The sequence below is a fragment of the Mercenaria mercenaria genome, chromosome 8 (genome assembly GCF_021730395.1).
Source record: "Mercenaria mercenaria strain notata chromosome 8, MADL_Memer_1, whole genome shotgun sequence".
Taxonomy (NCBI): Eukaryota; Metazoa; Mollusca; class Bivalvia; order Venerida; family Veneridae; genus Mercenaria; species Mercenaria mercenaria.
Window position 1 is genome coordinate 22376063 of NC_069368.1, and position 26788 is coordinate 22402850.

Here is a 26788-nt window from a genome sequence, read left to right on the forward strand (position 1 = left end):
GCACTGCATATCTTGAATATCATTCCATAGACATGTGACATGATACCCCACCAAGTCAGATTATACTAACAGCGGGCTGACCAGTCCTAGAACTATCCTCTTAATGCTGATTACCAAGTACCATTTTTCATGTCTTTTAAATGATGTGACCAGGTCCTCTGTACTGTCAGATGTTTAATATTCACAGGACGTGGTGGCTAAATTTCATGGATTTGTGTCAATCAGCAAAATTAAATTAAAATGAATAAATCAAAGTCCAATACATTTTATCTTTGAAATTATAAATTCAGGAAATCATGTCCCAATGAAATAGCCTGCACAACTTTGCTAGAATACGCTGAATATCTCTGGGCACATGGCTTATAAAGATGAGGATTCATTGTTCAAACAGTTCACAAAAATGACATCATACAAAGTCTCTATTTCTGATTTAGTGAAGGGGCATACATAACAATATCCTTTTGTTTCTAATAAAGTTTGGTTTATTCAAAACTTATAACAAATAACAAAAGGTCTAAGATAGCTCAAAATCATTCACTCTTGTCTGTAGCTCCTCGTGCCCTTTGTGCACTGGGGAAATTTAATTTTGATATAAACTAATGCAATGATATCAAGACTAAACTTTGATATACACACCAAGTAAACTTTGCCAAATTTTTCGAAATTTTCTTTGCTCTATTTTAAGCTCTAGCAACCTAATTGTGCTGTGGTGCAAACAAATATTTTTTGTTTTTGTTTTTGTTGGGTTTAACTTCACACCAACACAATTAAAGGTCATTATGGCGACTTTCCAGCTCTGCTAATAAAGTAAGACCACAGGTGCCCTTTCTTGCATTATTTTATCACCAGCTGGCACTTTGTTTCCTTAACCTATGCTGGATGACTTATTCAAAGCATTCAATGCCTCGAGGGAGGCTCGAACCAACATCAGTGAAGGGCAAGTGGTTCAGTCAGCAACCTTAACCACTCCGCCCGAAGGCCCTATTACAAACTGTTTGATCAAAATTGATAGAGAAGTCTGTGCATGAATGTAATAGACTAGGTTTTATTGTGAAAATCCATTAAGCAGTTCAAACTAAATCATTAAAAATGTATCATGCCTAATTTTCATATAATAAAATATGAACAATTGCTGCATACAGTTTAAGTAAACATAACATTAACAAGTTACATGTATGTATGTTAGCAGTACTATGATTAGTCTATGCGTAGGTTTTTAAACAGTACACACTTCAAACATGCACGATTGAAGGTAGTATAAATGTGCAGTACCGCTAAAAATAACTGGAAGTCTTTTAGACTGCATATCATAATGACATTAAATGATGAATGTAGCTCTGCATATGACAAATGTAGCTCTGCATAACTTGTTAATTTATATATTTAGTAAAGTTACATTTGATGAGAGTTTTCTAAATTTTAAGTAAATATCTAAACATAAAATATTTTAGGCATTTTTGGGCATTTGATATCTTTATTTATTACATACCTATATAAATTCTGTCATAAAATCGGCTTGTATTTCACAATTAGATATGAACAGGCAGATAAAAAATCCGTATCGTAGCTTTTAAATTCCGTATTGTACCTTCTGTATTGTATGCTTCAAGACTATTTTCATTAATATGCATGACCTGACACAGTTCTATAAATAGTGCACATAAAAACGTCACTAAGTTCCATTTTTAATATCGATAAACATTGAAGATTTCGATAACAAAACAACAAACAAAAAGGTAGAGGTATATAATAAAAGGGTCATTATAACAGTAGCTAGATCTGGGATTTTGTATTTAATTCTCATGGATTTTGCAAGGTCAGATCAAACTTTGCGCTTGCGCACCTCGTGAGATCCGATCTGGCAAATATCCACTCGAGCCGAATACAGCATCCAAGATCGAGCTATTGTTGTAATAATCCTATTATACATGTACTTTTAATTGGCATTTTCTAGCTTTAAATCCCAGTAAAAGACGAGTGTAGTACATCTTTAAAGACCACTTGTAGTCTTCATTCTGTTTTTACTAGAACAACTACAGACTGATACTCAGTTAAGCCAAGCAAACTGTTCAATTAGCCAAGTAACAAGAGCTGTCTGTAAGACAGCCAATGCTCGACTATTCGAATTGTTGTCCCAGATGCAGGAATATTACCATAAAGACCCAGTGAGGTTGGTAATTGACCTAGAAAAAGTAAAAATAAGTTTCAAAGCGATATGCCTTTAAAATTTAATGATAGCTGTATGTACTTGCATGCAAAACTTTAACCAAGGTAAGACACCGAAGCCATGGTAAGTAGAATACAAATGTAGCTCTGACTATTCTTCGAATTATAAAATTAGGTCTGAGACCAGTCTCTAAATGCTGACAAGCCATTGGTCAATTTGAAAATAGAGCTGCAGCACCAACCAATCAGATGCTAGAGATTTCTGACTGGTTTAAAAACTCATTTTTTGTTTACTTATTACCAAAGGAGAAAACTACTGGACAATTCAGATGGTGAGAGTCATCAACATATCATGATTAAATTTGTTTAAACATTTCATTTTTATACAACATTTATTCACTAACAGTTCTATTGTTTAGATAACAAAGAATTCTGTTTTCCGCTATACACTCTCAACTCTGGCTAAGGCTAAGACTGGTTATATATTTTGAACACAAAACTGATGAACAGTTTTCTTTCATTTCGGTTTCTGTCCATCTACAATTATTAATACGCAGCTCAAAATCCATATTTTGCTTGTGTCTGTTTCTTTGTCTGTCTGTTCTGTGACCACTGGTTCTTCAGCTCTAACTCTCTTTCCTTAGCCTGAAAGTATAACCATCAATAATTATACAATTACAATAAATTGGAATTATTAACCCTTACCCTGCCAAATTTCTAAAATGGTCTGGTCCATCATTCAATTTTGGAATGACCATTTATTATTCAAAGGGATGTACAATGAAAATTTACTAACTGAATAGCAAACAGTGCAGACCATGATCAGCCTGCGCGGATGTGCAGACTGATCTTGGTCTGCACTGGTTGCAAAGGCAGAATCACTTGCCGCCAGCAGGCTAAGGGTTAAAAACTTTTACTACTGATGCATTATTTGACCAGTATGCACATAATTTTATAGGTCTGGGCCAATATAGCTTTACTTCATTTATTGCATACATTGTTAAATTTATTGGACTACAAATGCCAAACCCATCATGTAGAAATTCAACACATTAGCTTCTTAAAAAAAAAAAAATCAAAACATCTAGAACAACTGCACTACCAAACATGACATAATATACTAAAATGCAAGTAAATTTGAGTCCCTATAAATTTCACCTTTAAGCCATTATATCAAACAAGAGGGCCAAGATGGCCCTAGGTCGCTCACCTGAAAAACACACCACGACAGTGTAAACATGTTTGTCCTAGTGATTTCATGGAAACAAATATTCTGGCCAATTTTCATTAAGACTGGACCAAAAATGTTGTCTCTTGAGTTAAAACAAGTATTTTCTTAAATATGACCTAGTGACCTAGTTTTTGATCCCAGATGACCCATATTCAAACATGACCTAGATTTCATCAAGGTAATCATTCTGACCAAATTTCATGAAGATCAACTGGAAAATACAGTCTCTATCGCATACACATGGTTTTTCTCTGATCTGACCTAGTGACCTATTTTTTGATCTTAGATGACCTATATTCGAACTTGACCTAGAATTCATCAAAGCAATCATTCTGACCAAATTTCAAGAAGATCTATTGAAAAATACAGTCTCTATCGCATACACAAGGTTTTTCTTTGATTTGACCTAGTTTTTGACCTCAGATGACCCATATTCAAACTCGACCTAGATTTCATTAATGCAATCATTCTGACATAACTTTATGAAGATCAGTTGAAAAATACAGCCTCTATCACATATACAAGGTTTTCCTTTGATTTGACCCAGTGACCTAGATTTTTATCCCAGATGACCCATATTGGAACTTGACCTAGATTTTATCAAGGCGATCATTCCAACAAAATTTCATGAAGATCTAGTGAAAAATACAGCTTCTATTGCATACACAAGGTTTTTCTTTGATTTGACCTAGTGATCTAGTTTTTGACCCCAGATGATCCATATTCGAACTTGACCTAGATTTCATCAAGGCAATTATTTTGTCCAAATTTCATGAATATCAATTGAAACTAGAAAATGCTTTTGTAAAAAAGCGCATGTCTCCCCCAATGCAAAGTCCTATAGGCAAGAAGTCAATAGGGGTCAGGACTGAAAGTCAAAGAGACACTGATGGTTGGCTGCAATAGGGATCATCTACTTGGCATGTCCAGTCATCCCGCTAAATTTCAACACTCTTGGCCTAGTGGTTCTCAAGTCACTGTTCAGGCTCCTGTGACCTTGACCTTTGATCAAATGACCTCAAAATAAATAGGGGTCATCTACTCTGCATGTCCAATCGTCCTATTAAGTTTCAACATTGTAGGTCAAGTGGTTCTCAAGTTATTTCCAAAAAATGATTTTACATGAACAGGCCACTGTGACCTTGACCTTTAATAGACTGACCCCAAAATCAATAGGGGTCATCTACTCTGCATGTTCAATCATCCTATGAAGTTTCAACATTCTGGGTCAAGTGGTTCTCAAGTTATTGATCGGAACTGGTTATCAATGTTCAGGCCTCTGTGACCTTGACCTTTAACGAAGTGACCCCAAAAACAATAGGGGTCATTTACTCTGCATGAACAATCATCCTATGAAGTTTCAACATTCTGGGTCGAGAGGTTCTCAAGTTATTGATTGGAAATGGTTTTCCATGTTCAGGCCCCTATGGCCTTGATCTTTAACAAAGTGACCCTAAAATCGTTAGGGGTCATCTACTCTGCATGACCAATCATCCTATGAAGTTTCATCATTCTGGGTCAAGTCGTTCTCAAGTTACTGACCGGAAATGGTTTTCAATGTTCAGGCCCCTGTGACCTTGACCTTTCACAGAGTGACCCCAAAATCGTTAGGGGTCATCTACTCTGCATGATCAATCATCCTATTAAGTTTCAACATTCTGGGTCAAGTGGTTCTCAAGTTACTGACCGGAAATGGTTTTCAATGTTCAGGCCCCTGTGACCTTGACCTTTGATGGAGTGACCCCAAAATCGATAGGGGTCATCTACTTTGCATGTACAATCATCCTATGAAGTTTCAACATTCTGGATCAAGCGGTTCCCTAGTTATTGATCGGAAATGGTTTTCCATGTTCAGGCCCCTGTGACCTTGACCTTTGATGGAGTGACCCCAAAATCAATAGGGGTCATCTACTCTTCATGACCAATCATCCTATGAAGTTTCAACATTCTGGGTCAAGTGGTTCTCTAGTTATTGATCGGAAATGTTTTTCAATGTTCAGGCCCCTGTGACCTTGACCTTTGAGGGAGTGACCCCAAAAACAATAGGGGTCGTCTACTCCATCAGCCCTACAACCGTATGAAGATTGAAGGTTCTAGGTCAAATGGTTCTCCAGTTATTGCTCAGAAATGAAGTGTGACGTACGGACGGACGGACGGGGTTCTCAAGTTATTGATTGGAAATGGTTTTCCATGTTCAGGCCCCTGTGGCCTTGACCTTTAACAAAGTGACCCTAAAATCGTTAGGGGTCATCTACTCTGCATGACCAATCATCCTATGAAGTTTCATCATTCTGGGTCAAGTCGTTCTCAAGTTACTGACCGGAAATGGTTTTCAATGTTCAGGCCCCTGTGACCTTGACCTTTCACAGAGTGACCCCAAAATCGTTAGGGGTCATCTACTCTGCATGATCAATCATCCTATTAAGTTTCAACATTCTGGGTCAAGTGGTTCTCAAGTTACTGACCGGAAATGGTTTTCAATGTTCAGGCCCCTGTGACCTTGACCTTTGATGGAGTGACCCCAAAATCGATAGGGGTCATCTACTTTGCATGTACAATCATCCTATGAAGTTTCAACATTCTGGATCAAGTGGTTCTCTAGTTATTGATCGGAAATGGTTTTCCATGTTCAGGCCCCTGTGACCTTGACCTTTGATGGAGTGACTCCAAAATCAATAGGGGTCATCTACTCTTCATGACCAATCATCCTATGAAGTTTCAACATTCTGGGTCAAGTGGTTCTCTAGTTATTGATCGGAAATTGTTTTCAATGTTCAGGCCACTGTGACCTTGACCTTTGACGGAGTGACCCCAAAAACAATAGGGGTCGTCACTCCATCAGCCCTACAACCCTATGAAGTTTGAAGGTTCTAGGTCAAATGGTTCTCCAGTTATTGCTCGGAAATGAAGTGTGACGTACGGACGGACGGACAGACGGACGGTCGGACAGGGCAAAAACAATATGTCTCCTGGGGGAGACATAAATATATCGCATACACAAGGTTTTTCTTTGATTTAACCTAGTGATCAATAGTAGTGATCTAGTTTTTGTCCCCAGATGACCCATATTCAAACTCGACCTAGATTTTATCCGATGTAGCTCATTGCAGAGTTGGAGCGGTCTTCTGCGCATGCCCGGAAGTGATTATCTAATGTTGCGTATGGCAAAAATATACAAATTATTGCATGTTTGCACGCATTTAGTGTATAATATGTATGATATACTGACTAGAGATTAGGGTTTAGTATCACTACGGTAACAAAATATTTACGTTTAAAGTACTTTTAGTTCAAATTGCTTCAATCCGGTATATACCGGAGTCTGTAATTTATACCGGCACTCAAACTCTGCATTGAGTTACAGACGATTTTATCAGATTTTTCTATAATTTGACGTAGTGTCCTAGATTTTTACCTCAGATGACCCATATTCAAACTCGACCTATATTTCATCAACAGGGCTTCAGAAATTTGCCGGTTTGTCTGTTTTGGACCGATTTTTTTACTAGATTTCATTCTGACCAAATTTCATGAAGATCAATGGAAAAATACAGCCTCTATCGCATACACAAGGTTTTTGTTTGATTTGGCCTAGTGACCTAGTTTTTGACCCCAGATGACCCATTTTCGAACTTGGTCTAGATTTCATCAAGGCAATCATTCTGACATAACTTTATGAAGATCAGTTGAAAAATACAGTCTCTATCACATACACAAGCTGAATAATGAGAGACAACAGACGCCGGACATCGAGCAATCACAAAAACTCACCTGAGCAGTGCTCAGGTGAGCTAAAAACAGGTAATTTGTTTGTTTAGTCGGGTTAAATGTCACACAGACACAATTATAGGTCAAACAGTGACTCCCAGCTTTTAATGGCGGAGAAAGACCCCAGGTGCCTCTCCAGGTATTATTTCATCACGGGCAGGCACCTTGGTAGAACCATCAACCATCCGAGCTTGCAAGTCGATGTATTGAGTTTATATGGACTGGCTACCACAATGTCTGGTATGAAAATAAACCATCATGGGAATCGTCAGAATTTCTTAGTCAGTTAACTGGAACAAAAGTTGCCTGACTGTTGATTAATCATAAGGAAAATCAGGTACATGAGTTTTTCATAGATTTATATGGTTAAAATAAGATTAAAAAGCTACATTTTTCTATTTTTGACAAATAACATAATTCCGCTAATTTTGATAATTTGAACAAAATGCCCAGAACTTGAAAAATTTTCAAAATTTTTAGAACTTTAAACTGATTAACTTGATATCACTTCACATGCATGTTTACGGTTAGAAGTGTCAATTTTGCTTGGTGTAGTTATTCATGAGGCATTTCAAGGATGTCAAAATTTGTCAATGCTGAAATGCTTTCACAGACAACAGACTTTTTGTCCATGCAACCATAAATCAGCACAGGTATCATTATCTTTGAGCCATTGATCCGTAGTTGAGGGCTGAACTGTTGTTACACCATCATTATCTTATATGAGTCGTACGTCACAATTTTCATTATCAAAACTTCGTCAATGATCATAACTCATACCTGGAAGGCAAGATAGTGAATCTGATGTTTTCGCTTCTGTTGCCCGGACGGTTGGTTATCCTTTTTCCTATGTGACTGGTGCGTCTGTTCCTCGGACAAATACTTGGTTACCTCGGAAGGATCTGTGTAATCATCAGCGTTTACATCAATCAGATTGATCTCCTCTTTCCCTCTTTGTTTTTTCCCTTGTAGACGTAGAAACTGTGAAAAAAGAAAAAGAGGGAAAGAAACTTAGTCACAGTTTTCAGTTAACTCTTTAATAGACTCGGTAAAGTCCCTTCTTCTATCATTTCACTTGGCTGCTTTCTATGCTTCCAAAGGATCTTCTTAAAAATTTACAGATTTTCTGTTTTATTTCTTATAGCGGTATAATTAATAAAGCTTGTAACAGCATCCTGTGTGACGCTGAAAGGTGATATTGCTCTTTCCACAATATTTCTTGACAGTAAAAAAATTCTGTTCCACAATATACATCACCCAGTAAACCATACAGTCAAACCTGTTCCTAGAGACCACTGTGCAAAAACTAAGAGTAGGCTTTCTTAACAGGTGGTCTCTCTAAACAGGTAATATTTATCCACTACTTATGCTACACACTAAAACTTTCTTTTCTTCTTTCAGCAAATTTATAGTCACTCCACATGATTTAGGGTGACTTTTCCAGCTCTATTGATTGTGACACTGACTTGTAAATCACAATGGCACCGACTTGTAAATCACAATGGCACTGACTTGTAAATTAGCCAGACAGCTTCCTCATATGAAGAAATCTAAATTCTCTGATATGACAGGGAAAAGGGAATTGTATTAAACTCAACATAAATTTATGTCCTTTGGTTGTCGTTGCTTTATATCAACATACAATGTAAATATTAAATATCAACTCAGCTAAGATTCCAAAAATTGTGTAATGACTCTCTAGGACATCTTTTAGACAAACAAGAGGGCCATGAAGGCCCTGTATCGCTCACCTGACCTATTGACCTAAAGATCATCAAGATTAACATTCTGACTAAGTTTCATGAAGATACAGTCATAAATGTGGCCTCTAGAATGTTAACAAGCTTTTCCTTTGATTTGACCTAGTAACCTAGTTTTTGACCCCACCTGACCCAGATTTTAACATGACCTATACATCATCAAGATTAACATTCTGACCATGTTTCATTAAGATATGATCATAAATGTGGCCTCTACAGTGTTTACCAGCTTTTCCTTTGATTTGACCTGGTGACCTAGTTTTTGACCTTAATGACCCAGATTCAAACTGGACCTTGAGATCATCAAGATTAACATTCTGACCAAGTTTCATGAAGATACAGTCATAAATGCTGCTTCTACAGTGTTAACAAGCTTTTCCTTTGATTTGACCCAGTGACCTAGTTTTTGACCCCAGATGACCCAATATCAAACTCGTCCAAGATTTTATTGAGGGTAAAATTCTGACCAAGTTTCATTAAGATTAGGCCAAAATTGTGACCTCTAGAGTGTTAACAAGCTTTTCCTTTGATTTGACCCGGTGACCTAGTTTTTGGCCCCAGATGACCCAATATCAAACTTGTCCAAGATTTTATTGAGGGTAACATTCTGACCAAGTTTCATTAAGATTAGGCCAAAATTGTGACCTCTAGAGTGTTAACAATCTTTTCCTTTGATTTGACCTGGTGACCTAGTTTTTGATCCCAGATGACCCAATATCGAACTCATCCAAGACTTTATTGAGGGTAACATTCTGACCAAGTTTCATTAAGATTGGGCCAAAATTGTGACCTGTAGAGTGTTAACAAGCTTTTCCTTTGATTTGACCTGGTGACCTAGTTTTTTACCCCAGATGACCCAATATCGAACTCATCCAAGATTTTATTGAGGGTAACATTCTGACCAAGTTATATTAAGATTGGGCCAAAATTGTGACCTCTAGAGTGTTAACAGTCAAATTGTTGACGACGACGGACGGACGACGGACACAGGGCAATCACAAAAGCTCACCTTTGAGCAAGGTGAGCTAAAAACAGAGACAATATGATAAACGTTTACCTCATTATCTTGCTGAAAACCTTCAACATCAGTAGACTCTGGATATTGCATACTGTCATCATACCGCTGTAACATATATAATATATAATTATTAATTTACTAAGATTTAAATTTAAAATTGCACACCTGGCACTAATATGTAATCTAGGGTAATTTTAATATTGTTAACAATTGTAAAGAAGGCTACTTTTTGAAAATCAGGTAAATCTGCATGTCCCGGACTCCGGACGCTCGGTTCTGAATCAGCACTGACTTTTTCTTGCCAAGTAACTGACAACTTCCCCATGTGAATCAAAGGTGGTGAAGGTGGTGGTGTGTTTTCGGGATGGGACTTGAGAATGTCTTTGGAACAGCTAGAATTCTGAGTTCGAGATAGTACCATCAACTGTTAAAAAGGAGTGTTTATAGAAAAGATACTGATTGAATGGTGAACTGTGCAGATCATGATCAGACTGCACAGGTTTGCAGGCTGATCATGATCTACACTGGTTGCAAAGGCAGAATCAATCGCGACCAGCAGCGTAAGGGATAAAAGGCAAAATGTTGCCTCTGCAAGAAATTACTTGCATTCTTTTTATCACCTCATGGGTCATTACAAAAAAGAAAAGAAAGCTTTTAGATACCTACCATATTATAGTACATGTTCTGATCCCCCTCTCCTACAGAATGTGATGATCCTAATGACGATGATGATGATGACATAGCATTATTTGAATTATAAAAACCGCCGTAAGTCTTTTGACTACTAACGCCTCCTTTAAAAGTTAATGGTGCATTTGGGTCAACAAAAGGTCCTATGGGAACAGTTCCAAGTCCACTGTCACTGGGAGATACAGGTTCATTTACAGCATTATCATTCACTGAACTGTTATCATTTCTTGCTGGGGCGGGCAGATGTAAAGAAGTTCGAGGTAAAGTTGGGGGTAAAGGAACTGTAGGTATGCCAGTATCTAAATTTGATTCTCCTGTGTGCATAGGTGGTAGAGATGGTCCAACCATCTCCTTTTGTTCTGAACTCTTCACTGTGGAGTCTATTTTACTCTTCAATGTGGAGTTTGTTTTATTCACAGAAGAGTCAAATGAGAAAAAACTAACTGGTTCTCCAGTATCATCCTCATCTTCACTGTCACTACCATAATCTGCCAGACTGGCACTTAGTTTTCGTGACTTATCAGACACTTGACTGGTTATATTACTAGATTTCTTCGGTGCAGGAGCACCAGATGCAACAGACTGGGTCTTCTTTGTTAGAGAATAAGGAAGAAGAATGCGACCTGTTTCTTTCTTTGCTGCATGGACTGGGGCTGGTAAAATGGAGGTCAATCCTGACTTGCCCTAAATCAACAAAAGAAACACATCCTGTTACATTACAATAAATTTCTTCTTAACAAGAATATATGATGTGTAAAACTTGTAGTCTGCAGTGTGCCTCTAAGAAATAGAGTCATAGTTGTACAATAGACAAACTTCTTACGTTAATATAATTGCAAATCAACGAACAGGATATAGTCAGAAATTTATTCTTAAATGTAGCAGTGAAAAATAAATGGCAAAAGGCATGAAATGATTTTCAGGCTACAAACATTAAACTATTGTCATTTAAAAACAAACAGAGCTCTACAATAAATGTATTTACTGTTCCGAATCCAGGTCGAGGCTTCTTCTTGACTGGCTCATCACCATCATCATCTGAATCCTGAAAAAAAAAAAAGCATCATAAAATTGAGTAAATTATTATGCCTCATATTCTACAGATAAAAGTCAGAGAATCAACTTGTCTTTTTACATACCATCCTAAAGCAAAATCTTCTGCCATGTGTGTCACTACCAAATATTTCACTTATATTGGTCGGAGTTATTAATATCATGATCACAGGCTAAATCTGACAGCTATTATTGTCAGATGATCAGAGTGAATAAGTGTTTTAAGTTTCAATTCATTAATGCCAGTTGTTAGTCATTAGCTTCTATTGACTGAGACCCAATAGGGTAGCCAAATTTGGAGCTCCATGTATAGATCTAGCGAGTGGTTACTGAGACAGCAGCTTACAGACAAAACTTAACCAAAAGTTGCTATGTTGAAAAAAGGGCCTAACATTGTATAAATGGAATGCAGAGTTATGGATCCTGTGAACTGAATGTCAAATTATCACAGCGAATATGTGTAAAGTTTCAACCAATTCCAACAAGTGGTTATTGAGATACTAGCTTACATATAAAACTTAACCAAAAACGCTCAGCTGACAAAGAGATATAACTTTGCCAAAATGCAATACAGGATTAATGGAACCTGTTACATGGTAGTAAACAAGTGGGTGAAGTTTCAATCCATACCTACTTGTGGTTAGACTATAACTGAGATACAAGCTTTCATATGAAAACTTAACCAAATAAAGATTGCAACAAAGACGTGGACGCTGATGAATGGGCGAGTGCAACAGCTCTGACTTATATACAAACTGTTGAGCTTGAAATGGACAAATTTTTAACAAGTGGCTGTTCTAGGTTTCAACGACATATATGTCATGTGATTACATCTCTACATGGCCATGTTAGCCCTTAGCCTGCTAATTTCTAAAATGTAATGGTCCATCATTCAATTTGGACAGTACCATTTATTACTGAAGAGGTGTTCAATGAAAATTTACTGACTGATACTGTAAAAGCAGAAATTTTCATGAGAGTTTAATTTTCGCTATATTCGCGAGGCCCTACATCTTGCGAAAATTAATCCTTGCATAAATATTCACCATTAGTATAAGTCTAATTCAAGTAGGACACCATTTTTACAATTTCGCGAAAATTAAACCTAGCAAACATACTAAAAATTTCAAATTTGCAAAATTTTGACCCAACAAAAATATGTGCTTTTATAGTAGCGAATAGTGCAGACCATCACCCATGCAGGCTGATCTTGGTCTGCACTGCTTGCAAAGGCAGAATAACTGGCTGCTTGCAGGCTAAAAGTAAGATAGATCTTATGTAGAATTTACAATATCAGATCTAATTATAATATATTTTGGTAGCATACATAATCAAGTACAAAGAGTTTATGCTGCTAAAAAGGTCTTTGAATGCTTTTTGTCCTGTTTAATGTCACATTAACTTAATTATTGGTCATATGACCACTTATCAGCTTTTGATAGTGGAGTAAGACCCCTCCATGCATTATTTCATTATTGGCAGGCACTTGGGTAGAAATATTCACCTTCCCAAAACTAGCTGGATGCCAAGCTTCCTCACATGACAGAATGATCCGTCATATTATGTGAGGTTTAAACCCCACAGCAGTGAGGGGAAAGTGTTTCCAAAGTCAACAACCTTTACCGCCCGACCACAGAGCCCCTATTGATAAAATGAGGTTACATACATACCGGTAGTGCAGGTATTGTGATTTTTACAGGCTGTCGTAATTTTTTTGGTACAGGTTTTTCTACATCTGCAACTTGTGATGGTTTGGGTTTCACTATATCTTCAAGAGCATCATTTTCAACAATCACTCCACTGTCTGCCGTCTTTGGTGTTGGCAACTCTACAACATAGGTTTGAAACAAGCACAAATTATTACTTTTACATCAAAATGATTTCTTAATTAGACTCGAACAAAGGCACCACCTGGTTCTCAGCTTACACTGACATTACTGTACAGTGTTGTAATTACAAAAAAAAAAAAGAGAGAGAAATTTTTCATATAAAAGCAGGGCACTAGACAACTTTTGGGGACAGGTACCCATACCCTCAGGAAGGGGAATTTTTCAACATTTTAAGACGAAAAGGGGAAGTTTAAGCCATGTACATTTGTATATGTAACTACTTTTCACACTTATTAAAACTGTTTTCAGTCATTCCTAACTGATGTGACTATATTGCAACAGTAATCTTCCTTAGAGGCACTATATAATATTAAAAGAAGGAGTTCATATCTATCTGTGTCAAACAACCTATCATCAGGGGAATTTTCTTCTGAGAAAGGGGAAAAAAACATATTATTTTAGGAGGGGAATGGTACCCATATTCGGCCCCAAAAATGGCCAAACGAGTGCCCTGAAAAGTTAAATGTTCAGCTCCGTTTCCAACTTTTTCATGGTTCAAACAGGCCTGGACTTTCTGGTTTCGGAAGTACGAACCAAAGTACTTGATGATTCTTTGGACTTTTGGCTGGACTCTGAAGTTTTAAGTTCTTTCAGGTAACTGCCTGTGGTGTTGCTAGCACTTTAGGTCTCCGTTGGCCTTTTTCGCCCGAAGAAACTTGTAACTTTCCTCTCCATTTTCACAGTTGCGAATCACCAGCCAAAACAAAAACAATTATTGTCTTAACGCTTACACAGATATCCAATAATTACATTTGTGTATAACAGCGACAAGCGTGAACAATTGGTCACATGATTATCGGTATAATAACTACCCCAAAGGAGCTTTTAAAGAGCAAAGGACAGTTTGAGTGAATTCGTCCATTTTCAAATGTGATCGCGAAAATATTCGAGTGCCATGTTTTCGTACTCGCATATTTTTATTCTTAATCGAATTTCGCGAGTTAGCGACCGCTAAATTCGATCCCTGAAACCACATACAAGAGCTGTCTGATGACAGCGCGCTCGACTATTCGAAGAATTGATTGAAGAATGGGGTCAAAATATTTCCACGGATATTCAGACAAAAGAAATAAATAGATTAGACAAACAATGTTCCTGTATTACTTTGATTTCGATAAGTCTTGCACTAATTGGCAATATATGAGCCAATTTCAAAGTCCAAAAAGGGCCATAATTCAGTCAAAATAGTTATGTACTCTTGCCTACAGATGGAAATCATAATGATAAACAAGTGTTCAAAGTTTAAAAGCCATATGTCAAATAGTTTTGACAAAACATGGACTTGTATGAAAACAGAACCAATTTCAAAGTCCAAAAAGGGCCATAATTCAGCCATAATAGATGACAGAGTTATGTTCTCTTTCCTACAGATAGAGACTATTATACTAAACAAGTGATAAAAGTTTCAAAGCCATATGTCAAACACTTTACAAAAAATATGAACTGGTACGAAAAACTTAACCAAGATTTCTAAGTCAAAAGGGACCATAATTCAGCCAAAATCCTTGATGGAGTTATGTACTCTTGCCTATAACTGGACATGGTGATGGTTAACAGGTGCTGATAGTTTCAAAGCTTTATCTCAAAAGACTTTGTCAAAATATGAACTGGTATGAAATATTAACCCAGATTTCTAAGTCAAAAAGGGCCATAATTCAGCCAAAATCTTTGATGGAGTTATGTGCTCTTGCCTATAACTGGCCATGTTGATGGTAAACAAGTGTTGAAAGTTTCAAAGCTTCATCTTAAAAGACTTTGTCAAAATATGAACTGGTACGAAAAACTTAACCATGATTTCTAAGTCAAAAGGGGCCATAATTCAGCCAAAATCCTTGATGGAGTTATGTGCTCTTGCCTATAACTGGCCATGATGATGGAAAAAGTTAACCAAGGTGTGACGCCGACGCCGACACCGACGCTGTGGTGAGTAGGATAGCTCTACTTATTCTTCGAATAGTCGAGGAATCAATTACCAGATGGCTAGAAAATCCCCTGAGGATTTGCTAGCATTCTGGTAACCGGATGGCTAGGCACTCAAAAAAAAAAAAAAAATGAAGTGTCTGGTAACCGGATGCTTAGCCTGCGTTCTAGTCGTTCGGTTACCGGACCGCTAGCAAATCTTCAGGGGATTTTCTAGTCGTCCGGTAATTGATTTCTTAATGAATAAGACCTGACTTTTTATATAGTTTTGATGTCATTTACTTAAGATATCGATACTATCTGCAAACAAAATTTTGCGTAAATACATACTAGAAACATTTACAATAAATCACTGCATTGTTCAGCCTATAAAATGGAAGTTTGCCGAACTCAATAACGGCGAGATCGACGTGACGTCACTTACTAAAATCTGTTCATCTGGAGGCCTTTATGGGATCAGAATTTTTAAATTTTAACAACTTTTTCACTGGATTTTCAAAATTAAAACAGTTTTGAAGTACTTTCAAATTTTCATATTTTAGTATTCAAAAATTTTTAATGAATAACTGTTTTAAACCACATCTAATTTCAAACGCGGCAGCGTGATGTTCAAAACTTTAAGAAAAACAGTAGTTAAGCATTCATAATTAATCCATTTTTTTTAAATAATTATAGTCAAAATTAACGAATTAATTGCTTTTTTAAGCTTTCCATTCTTCAAAAAATATATATAAATTTGTGTTTTAATAATTAAAGTTTAGGCCGTTAGAAAAAACATCACTTTTTACAAAATAGCATAGGGTCGTTCGGCGATCAGTGTTTTATCATTTCTAAAAATAGAATATCAACGGATTTGAAAACAAACACGATCTCTTGCGTTTAATCGACTGAAAAATCAGATAAGTATTGATATTTTAAGTAAATAACATTTAAAAGGGTGCGACACCTTATGTACCAGTCACTTTATGTACCAGACACTTTATGTACCACTTTGACACTTAGTGTACCACCTATATATTATATAGTAATTGTATCTCATTGTGTAGCACTGTCAATATGTGATAATTACCTGTGAAAACAACTTTGATTTAATCAGCTTAAGTCCATAGAATGTTGTTAACATTCCTATGTGCATATAAATTACCTTTTTAATTATGACAATTAACATTTAATTTAGTAAAAAAAAACATTTCAAGTAACATAAAATAAAACATTTTCATCAAATCAAAACAAAAATGATCATCTACTATCAGGAAGGTCTAATACGGGGAGTAGAAACTCCGTATAAATCAATACATTTATCTGTATTATGCTGTCGTCCATACCTGTAAATATCGACCAGTCGTTAGCGAGCGATATTTTGTTTTCGCCACTATCGATTAGCGTGTAATTAGCATATTACCTCATGTTAATCATGGAGCTATAACACTTATTGTTCAAAGGGTTTACCAGTCACATGTTAAGTGGCAATAATTAGATGATCAGAGATTGATCTAAAGGGATTCTGAAGCAAAAACAGCATGCGACCACATGTGGTGATATGCTTAATTATTATGAATTAACTCGAGCTCACTTCCCTGAAGAAATATTTTACAACGTAACTTCAAACCTTTATCAAAGGGCCGATTTTTGTTGGATTTGAATAAAGAAAAAAATGGAAAATAACAGAAAGCTGACACTTTTCTTAATCTTGTAGAGCCATAATTATAATTATTGTTTATAATGTCAGATTTCTACATACAGAAACAATCATTCTTCTTGAACGTAGGTTTCGAACGAAATTGTTGTTTAAACTCCAAAAACTAGTTTAATAAATTTAATCTTAAAACTGATGTGTGAAAAATACAATGTATTTAAATTAAAATAACAATATTTTTTTAAAAAAGGCCGACAACGAAGTTACATTTAGTATTCCGAATTTTTAGATAAAACTGCAGAAAATCATCTAGGTTTAACACGCATTTAAATGGTGAAGAACAGAGCAATATCATTTATTATAAACAAATATTTTCAGGCAACAGTTTACAGTTTTGACTTGCTATTTTCATTAAAATATGTCCTAATTTTTTTGTTCTAAATACTCTGAATCAACAAGGCAAATATCATGTAAAAAACAACATCTTTCTCTCTGGGTAAGACAAGTCTAGATTTAGCCATCTTCACAGGGCGAAAAGTAACATTAATGTAGATATTTTCCATTTAAAAACAGATGCAGGCAATAATTTCATGGCAGAACTTTTGTTTTCAACAAAAAATTCAACAAATGCTTTCCCAGAGATTTTCACTGAAAGGACGAGTTAAACTGTAAGGCGTAAGTGTTTGAGTAATAGCAGAATAACCTACGGCATACGCTTCGATTGGACGACAGCATAAGATAAGATAAATGCCGGTTTCCAGTCCCCTTATCAGCTGTTCCAGCTACTATATTCATAACTTTAACATGTCCAAAACATTGTGGAATGATACTTATTTCACTTGGGCATTGATTACATTTTACTCGGACTTTATCATAGACTCCCTGTATAAAATCTCGAAGTTTTAACTAAAATAAAGGTATCAAATCGAAATAATATTTCAATGAAACTTCAATGTTTTGTTGTTTGTAGCATCATTTGGAGTATGTGCAGTGAAAAATCTTGATTTGATTTCTTAAATTGTGTGATATTTATTTCTAAAGTCACTATATGTTCATTGTAAAAATACCTCCTTATACCCAAGTGGAAACTGGCAGGTACTCTAAAATGCAGCTCTCTGATTGGTCAGCTAGAACCCCTAATGTTCTGTGATGTCATGATAAAGTTATGAATATCATATATGTGGTACACAAGGTGTCCAAAGTGGGTACATAAAGTGCTGGTACATAAAGTGTCTGGTACATAAAGTGACACATTCCATTTAAAACTATATAAAATCATTACTTATTCATTAAGAAATCAATTACCGGACGACTAGAAAATTCCCCGAGGATCTGCTAGCCATCCGGTAACCGGACGACTAGAACGCAGGCTAGGCGTCTGGTTACCGGACGACTAGACACTTCCAAAAAAAAAAAAAAATAGAAATTATAGTTCCCAGTATAAAATAGCTTCCAAACATATTCTACCATGTTTACAATAAGGTGATGGTTCTAACCTTTTAACATATCATCAAGGTTATTTTGGTCATTTTCTCTCACATGTCCAGGTGTTTCTGAATCAGAATCGGAAATCTGATCATCTTGAACCTGTTTGTTTTCTGTTTCTGTCACTTGATCATCGTTTACTGCAAAGTTTTGGCTTTCTACCGGTTTGTCATGAGGTTTGTTTTCTTCAGTATCACTGAGGTCACTATCATCACTTGACCCATATGCCACAAGAGACATACTGATCCCGAAATAGTGCAAAGTTCGAGTTTTTGGAAACTTTTTTGGATATTTTCTGGGGTTACATTGAATACCGGAATCTACATTTTTACAGGAATCTACCGGAATCCAGATTATTTTACCAAAATCTACCATTTACTGTCAAAGTTTTAATTTATTTAATGTTTAATCATGTCTAGTAAACAAATGATTACATTAAAAATACATCTGAGAAAAGAAATTTCTAAAAAAAATAATGAAAACAATGAATATCGTCAATTTTTATTCACTGGGTGTAAATATCACAGCAAACTTTTCTTACGGAGTAATAGGCAGTAAAATAGGCAGTTGTTACTTCCCTTTGTAAATAGACGAAATAAAATATTTATTGTAGCTTTCGTTGTTCAAATTATCATAATATATTTCTTAATAAGTATCAAGTTTTTATTAAATTTTTTTATTTATTTTTAGTTTTTTTTTTTTATTGTTATTTTTATTTTTAGCTGTAGTACAATAAATCGCTTTATAACCTTAGCTCAGGGCTAGTCCTTTTTGGTTTAACTTTCAAAAGTAAAGGGCCTCATGTTTTAATAAAAATTGGTAAACAGGTAGGTCCAGGTTTTAAAGTTTAGGTGGGGTATATCTCAAGTTAATGCAAGCTGGTCCGACTTTATAGAGGTAATGGCGCCGGCTGTGTAGATTTACTTATATTCTAATATATATGTATTTTTCAGACTGATACTGCATTTCTCAGACTGATACTGCAGAAGAATAAACAAACAATAAAGTGCAAAAATGTCATAAATTTATTCAATGCCACAAGCAAGAAAATGCAAAGCTAAGATTAATGAATATTATGTGCAACTTTAAGCATTTTTTCTCATTGATTTCTCTGGTGATATGTCTGAACTGAATTCTGTATGAAGCAGAGCAGAACCAGAACCAAACATGCATACATATTTGTATATATACACTTTTTACATCGTTTTCAGTTTTACAGGAACTAAGAAAGCTGTCTGCACTTTACAGGAAGTAAGGGAAATGTCAACAGAAATGTAGGTGCATAATGTGCTAAATGCATCTGGTGTGATATTTCATCTTGCAACTTAAAATGATGTTATTCATTGTTTCGTCTTTTTGGCGTTGACAGTCACAGTCCTGATGTTAACCTTTCGCTTTCTTTGACCAGGTTTTTTACCCTCAGTTCTTGGTGCAATGACAGCACTGCGTCCGTCAGTAGAAATGACAATTTTGTCATCTTTAACAACATACTGTCTGAAGCGTTTGAACAAGTTTGCTCTTTGCTGCTCAGTCATATCTATCCAGACTTCCTTTGTAACCTCAAAATGCTGGTGAGAAGCAGCCAAGCGAAAGTTACCTGTTGACGGAAGGGCTGCTCTCAGTTCTTGGAACTGGCCATTCACTCGTTGTTTAACCAGCCTGACAAACTCAGGTAAGCTTTTCATTTCCCAGTCAACTGTCTGTTTCAACACATGATTAATTGACTCACAGTTGTTGTTTGTCCAGTCGCTTGATATTATTCCATCTCTTAAAGGTTCGTTCACCTTAGTTTTAAGCGTCTGTCGAAGTCGTTTTTGAAAGTATTGCACAAACTTGTCAGAAAAATTTGTGCAGAAGCTTTCAAGTTCGTCAGACTGGGCTTCGAAGATTATGTCATCCGAAGCATTGACCAGTCCATCACGCCCAAATATTTTGTCAAGGATGACCTTCCTGTCTGCCAGGGCAACACCGTTGTCAGTCAAATGTTGTCTTGCGTTCTGTTGTAAATGTCGCGTGCATAAAACGTGCGTCGAGTTGTAGAATTCAGTCGTTATGGCTTTGACCATAGCTTGTTCATCATCAGAACCAATGACAAGCTTTGCCATATTTGTACTAGCCAACTTCAATTTTAAATGATGGAAGAAGTAGCTGTATGTCTCATAGTCACTGTTGTCATGGACAAACATTGGGCCAAAGAATAGAGGGGGTTCTCCCGTTCTGTGTCTAAAAACTGTCAACTGCTTATAACAGGTAACCGTTACGTGCATTTTGCACAACATGAAAGTCTTGTCGACACCAAGAACAGTCTGTCCCGTACAACAAAGTCGTTTTATGTCGGCAATTTGCTCGTCAGTGTATAGGATAATTGTCGGGGATTTGCCACCAGTCCGTATCATTGACCTGACAAACGTATCATTTTCAGTAACCATATTTTCAAGGTGACAAATTTGGTCAGAAATATTATTCGATATGACAAGTCCGTTTTCCCGGGCCTCTTTAACCTTCTTATTAAAGATTTTGTTGTAAATTGACTCAATGGGCGGTCTTGTTGTCTCGTCGAATCTGTCTTTTAACGATTGGTATATTTCTTCAGGTTTGAATTTCTTATCTGCCAATTTGTCGATTTCATCCATAACATAGTCAGGTGTCCTTACATACGTCTTATTGTCGTGAGACAGGCCATGGGGTGCTAAACCAGGGAATTTCCCGACATACTCAACCAGGGCCAAAGAACTTTCAAGACCCCCCTCGCCTAACCAGGTAACCTTTTTCTTGTAATTTTTGTCTAACTTATGAGTGGTGTAATAACGATGGAGAACAACTATTTGCTCTTTTTCTGGCTGTGGCTGTATGGGACGATACTCTAATTGCTTTTTGACCTGCTTTTTTGAACAAAAAATACCTTGCCTGAGATACATAGCGCTAAGGTCACCGTTCTCGTGTAGAAGAAAATATGATTTTGGGGAAGTTCCAGCAGACGAATTCCAAATACCACGGTCATCTGAGAATGCACTTCGTTTTTTGTTTGACCTGTTCAAAAAATTAACCTTGTTGTCTATTATGAAAAAGACATTTTCCTTGCAGCCACTAGGGATATGTGGGAGACCTGGGATGTTTTTCAGGAGATGGGTTATGACGGTACTTGTGTCGAGAAACCCTGATTGTAGCGACCCTTGCATATCATTAGATGTTTCTGAAGAGACTGTCTCATTAGAAACATCGGAAGAGTCCGTGTCTTTATTTTCGGCATTGCCCTCAAATAAAGGGATTTCCCCTGTTTCGCAGTTGGTGGTGTCAAATACTGCAGGATTTGAATCTTTGGCTGATACCGTCAATAAATCTGGAATAGACTTGCCAGACGAAGTGACTGGTTTCTCCACAGTTTCAGATCCAGGAGCATTGGATACCGTCGGGTCAGAAACACCGACCGAGTCCGTCACCAAATCTTTCAAAGAAATGTCAGATAAAGTGACAGGCTCCTCGAGCGTTTCACACCCATAAGCACCACCTATAGATGTACATATACTGTCATTAGTCTCTAGAGACTCTTCACCTGGAAACAGAGGATATTGGTCCACATTTATGCTACAGTTACTGTCACAAACATCTGTTAGTTCCTGTTTATCAAGTAGAGGTACAAAATGATTTGCATGAAAACTAGAAATTGAAACAGGGGCAACCATCGATGTCCACATCAACATTATTCTAGGAATCTTATCTGCACAAGTGCTGCTTCCTACAATTTTTCTTGTGAAAGCAGAGGATAATTCCGGCTTAACTTGAGGCGGATAATAGGACTGTATGGGTTCATCTAATGCCGCACTCAATGCATATATATGCGCCATTTCACTGAAAGAATTCTCTTTCAAAACGTCATTCAAAAGTTTATCATAGTCACTTGTGACAATTCTAATATCGTTAATGAAGTCGTTGTGTTTTTTATTTGTGTCATAACATGATCTGTTTAGTATCATTTCTAACGCAGTCAATAACCTTAGCAGGATATGTGCATGCTCATCTCCCGACAACACACGTGACACAGCTCTATAAAGGCAATTCCCGTCACCCAAAGTGCGTAGCGGAACATACGCCGAATTCATCGATGATTGGTACATTTCCAGAATTTTGACAGCTTCCTCGTCTATTTCATATGTCGCAGAATCTGGTGTATGTGTAGGTACTTCTACGCCGTAAGTTTCCAACAACATCGATTCAGATTTTGCCTGATTGGCCAAACTGTTTCTGCGGTTTGACAACAAAGCTGTATGCAGTCTGGAATAATAAAAAAAAATGTTAACAACAAACTGTACGATATCAGCTCGATTTACATGTTAAAACATATAACAAGACAGAGTTTAAACGGTTATCTATTAATCGTTTTAAAACATAAATATTTCAATAAGTTAGTTTTAAAGCCTTCTTAAGAAATATACCACCCCCCTCCCCCTCACTAGGTGTTTTACGCACGTGAAACCAACATCATCGAGTAACAGACCTATTAAATATATAAAATTCTTGTCGGAATCAATAACAAACTTACAACATACACATTTAAGATTTTCCAATGCATTCAAATTTATTTTGGCTTTAAATTTAATATAAAATATCCTAACGATATTCATGAAATTTGATTCAATTAAATAAGATAATAAATGCATGTCAGACGTAACGTCAAAAGTTGCGACCCATGCTAAAAATTAACCATGTTTTGTAAACTGCGATAACAAAAGAAAACTGTTTTCTATTTTGTATTTTAACAAGTTTGATCAGTTTCGCTTGCTTCTCTCTGTAAAATGGCAGTCTAATTTTGAAAATGCTTTCAAAGATGATATTTTTATTTACAGATGAATGAGTTCTTAAAACTGTCACACGTAAAAAAAACCGCGGTCTTTACTATCCGAAAACAGGATATCTGACAAACAGATATTAATAATAATAATAATAAAACGCGCACTATCTCAAGTTTAATCATGTGTGTTCTTTAAAAAAATGATTGCAAACACTCTATTTCGTTACCGTTTATTTACACGATACCATTCTTGACAATGTGGGTGAAATCTCAGTTAAAAAGAAACACAAACTTACGAGACAGAAAAATGTTCAGATGTTATAAAAGGTAATATCTGTACTGTTAAAATGTTTTTATTAGATTTAAATGTACGCTTTAATATAAGTATGCATTGTTTTTATAATATAACATGAAACAAAATACGCCTGAAATGAAATAAAAGCATCTAGACGTCCCGTTTTTATCATGTGTAAACTACTGATACGTCGCTTTTATGTTACACTAATGGGTTTCAACTTTTGACGTTACGTCACAGAGTTTGGTTAATAGTACTGTTTATGCGAAAAAAAAGAAGAGAATAACCAGTTCAAGCTATGATTTAGCAATAAGGAATAGTTTATTTGCGTTTTAGCGGGAAGTCTGCACGTGCCATCGTGCCGCTGCTTTTGCAATGATAACGTGTACACACTCGACAACATTTGTAATCGGTCAGTTTATATTGTATAACTATCTGGTTAATAATACATGACTTGTATTCTCTAGGAATTTCACATACCGACATTTGATTAGGTACTGCAGGTTACTATTTATTTATTTTAACCAATATTGAATATTTGCGCGTGCAGGGCATTACTGTTTGGTTAATAATGCATGTATTCATACGAAATTTCTCATGCCGACATTTGAATAGGTACTACAGCTCATTATTCATGTATTTTGACCAATATTGCATATTTTGCACGTGCATATGCGGCAACATGCACGTGTTAAAAACACGTCATAGTGATACTGACATAGGCACAACGCGAGCGAGCTGTCGGGATGTTGCTAGCCGGAACACATTTACGATGCATGTGTAATTATTTTCGCAATTGCAAAATAATTTTGATATAAATTGTTTGAAGCTGTCACTTTGATGCGTATTTCCATTTTTAACCTCATTTCCGTTTACAAAAACCTTTAATCGGTGATCTACCATCCGCGCTCTAATGTCGAAATTTAACCAAACTACAATATAAAATGACCAAGTAGGAGTTTTGTTGACTTTAGTAAGTAATAATGAAAAATAAACCATTCTTACCTTGCTAGGGCTGCGCTGGCATCATAGCTGGTTCCAGAGAATACACAGTTCTGACACAGAAAGTTCAAATGAGCAGCTGACCAAGCTCGCAAATCTATATCACTCAGATTTAAACATTTACTATGAATCCAATTCTTACAATTTGAACATTGTATGGTGTCTTGCAGACACTCTAAAGCACAGATGGAGCATGGATATTCCATAATTATGTGGCTTATATGTTTCTCTGTTAATTTTATTTCTTATATATACGGGTGTGAACTTGCAAATTCTGCTGACGTTTCCGTTTTTAAATTTCTGGTAATAAAAATTCTGACAATACCCCGCTAAAAGTTAGAATAAGTGTCACCTTCAGGATGTTGCACACTGAGAGTTGGGCCAATATAATTTTATGTGTGCAATATTTGAATGTTAATTGAATTAACAATATGTTTTAATAACTTGCCAGTTGCAGGTGACTTCCGCTAGTTAATTTTCTTTAAAATAAAATGGGACAAAAAAAAACCAAAAAAAAAAAAAAAAACTCCATAATTACGCCGTAGATCAAAATGGTGTTGAAAAATAAATTAGAAGTCAGTTGAATACTTTGAATACAGAATAATATTCTTAATCATGTATGTAATTTTGAAAACAAAACTTTCTCAGAGAAATAGTAGTTATTTTCTTGTTTCGGTTAAAAAAGAACAGCAATAAATTTAATATATGAATGCATATATTTCGTGTTTAATCAGTGTAATCATATCAAATTGATTATACAATTAGGACATGCTGTGCGTTATAATTATGACACCTATGTGTTTATTGCTGTCTCATAAAAACGTTTATTACAACTGCTGATCAATATATTTCTCGGGCGAAAGTGAATTGCAAAATTTTCTTCTATTTAAATAGAATATCATCACATCTTTTCTTTAAATTGACAACGGGATGTCTGAATTAATATCCTCGTCTTTTTTAACAAAGACAAAACCTGATTTCAACACTAGTTTTTCATTTATTTAACAAAAAAAAACCCCAAAAAAAAAACAAACAAAACGGAAGACAAATGCATTGAAAGCATGCACCACGGTAGAGGGGTGAGGTATGGGTGAGAAGTGTCGTCTGCAAGCGAGAAGATGTTTGGAAAGAAGTAATGTTGCCGGAGCGTTTACGTGCATTTAAACTCCTTCTTTCTTGAATTTTTATCTTACACTTTACCCAGTTAACCTTTGCAGTTTCGACATTTTTTTCATCTTTTATTATATTGCCTGTTGGAGACTACTACTTCAAAGCTTTTGTTTTTGCTACAAAAACAAAAACAAATTTTCAACATGTTTAGAAAGCAACGAACAGGAGGTTTTGAGGCTTGATCGTAAATTGAAATCCCCTTATCAAAAAACTGATGGAAATGGAAAAACAAACAAATACAATTTTGTTGTAGAGCTATTTATAAATCATTTAATAGATTTTTACATAGAACAAAATTTTACATTTTTCAAATCACGAGTAGATTCTATATTACAGTTTCTATATACTCTTCTAGATTGAGGCGATTACTGAAGGTGATGACCATGATGGCGTATGGATTTATTTATAATACTCTGAATTTAATATGATAACAACTCTGTCGAAACTTAATAAATAATATGCATTTTAAATGCATGCATTTCAAGTACTGTGATCAGATAATTATTCACTTGCGATAATCACTGCGTGTCAATGTAACGGCGCATGTAAACAATCGCCGAGTATCTCGTAATTTTGATTTTTTTGTGTGAAATATAATACAAGCTATTTACATAAGATATCAAAAGTTTATAATCATCGGAAAATGAGATTTAATTGAAAGAGTAAAGCTGTCATATGTAGATTCCGGTAGTACAATCTAGATTCCTGTAGATTCCGGTAAAGAAGTAGATTCCGGTATTCAAAGTAACCGTATTTTCTGGATGCAGCTTCTGTTCTACAAAAAATATTGTAATTTTTCATAAGGTTATAAGCGACATCATAAAACGTAGTTCCTGATTACAGTTCCCGTAAAATCATTCAAACAGTTTTATATTGTATTTTATTACAAAAATTTTCTTAACTCTGAATTATTGAT

The 26788-nt window shown here is 35.9% G+C and overlaps 1 protein-coding gene across 1 annotated transcript; it reads right to left on the reverse strand.

Moving 5' to 3' along the window:
• Nucleotides 1–459: 459 nt before the first annotated feature.
• Nucleotides 460–18909, reverse strand: LOC123522893 (proline-rich protein PRCC-like). The gene is made up of 7 exons (XM_045300386.2): nucleotides 18628–18909; nucleotides 13357–13514; nucleotides 11619–11678; nucleotides 10610–11317; nucleotides 9983–10048; nucleotides 7946–8146; nucleotides 460–2811 (listed from the first exon to the last, which is right to left on the reverse strand). Exons 1-7 carry the CDS (start codon nucleotides 18854–18856, stop codon nucleotides 2725–2727), a joined length of 1509 nt encoding a protein of 502 aa, XP_045156321.1. The 5' UTR covers nucleotides 18857–18909; the 3' UTR covers nucleotides 460–2724.
• Between the last annotated feature and the right edge of the window lie 7879 nt (nucleotides 18910–26788).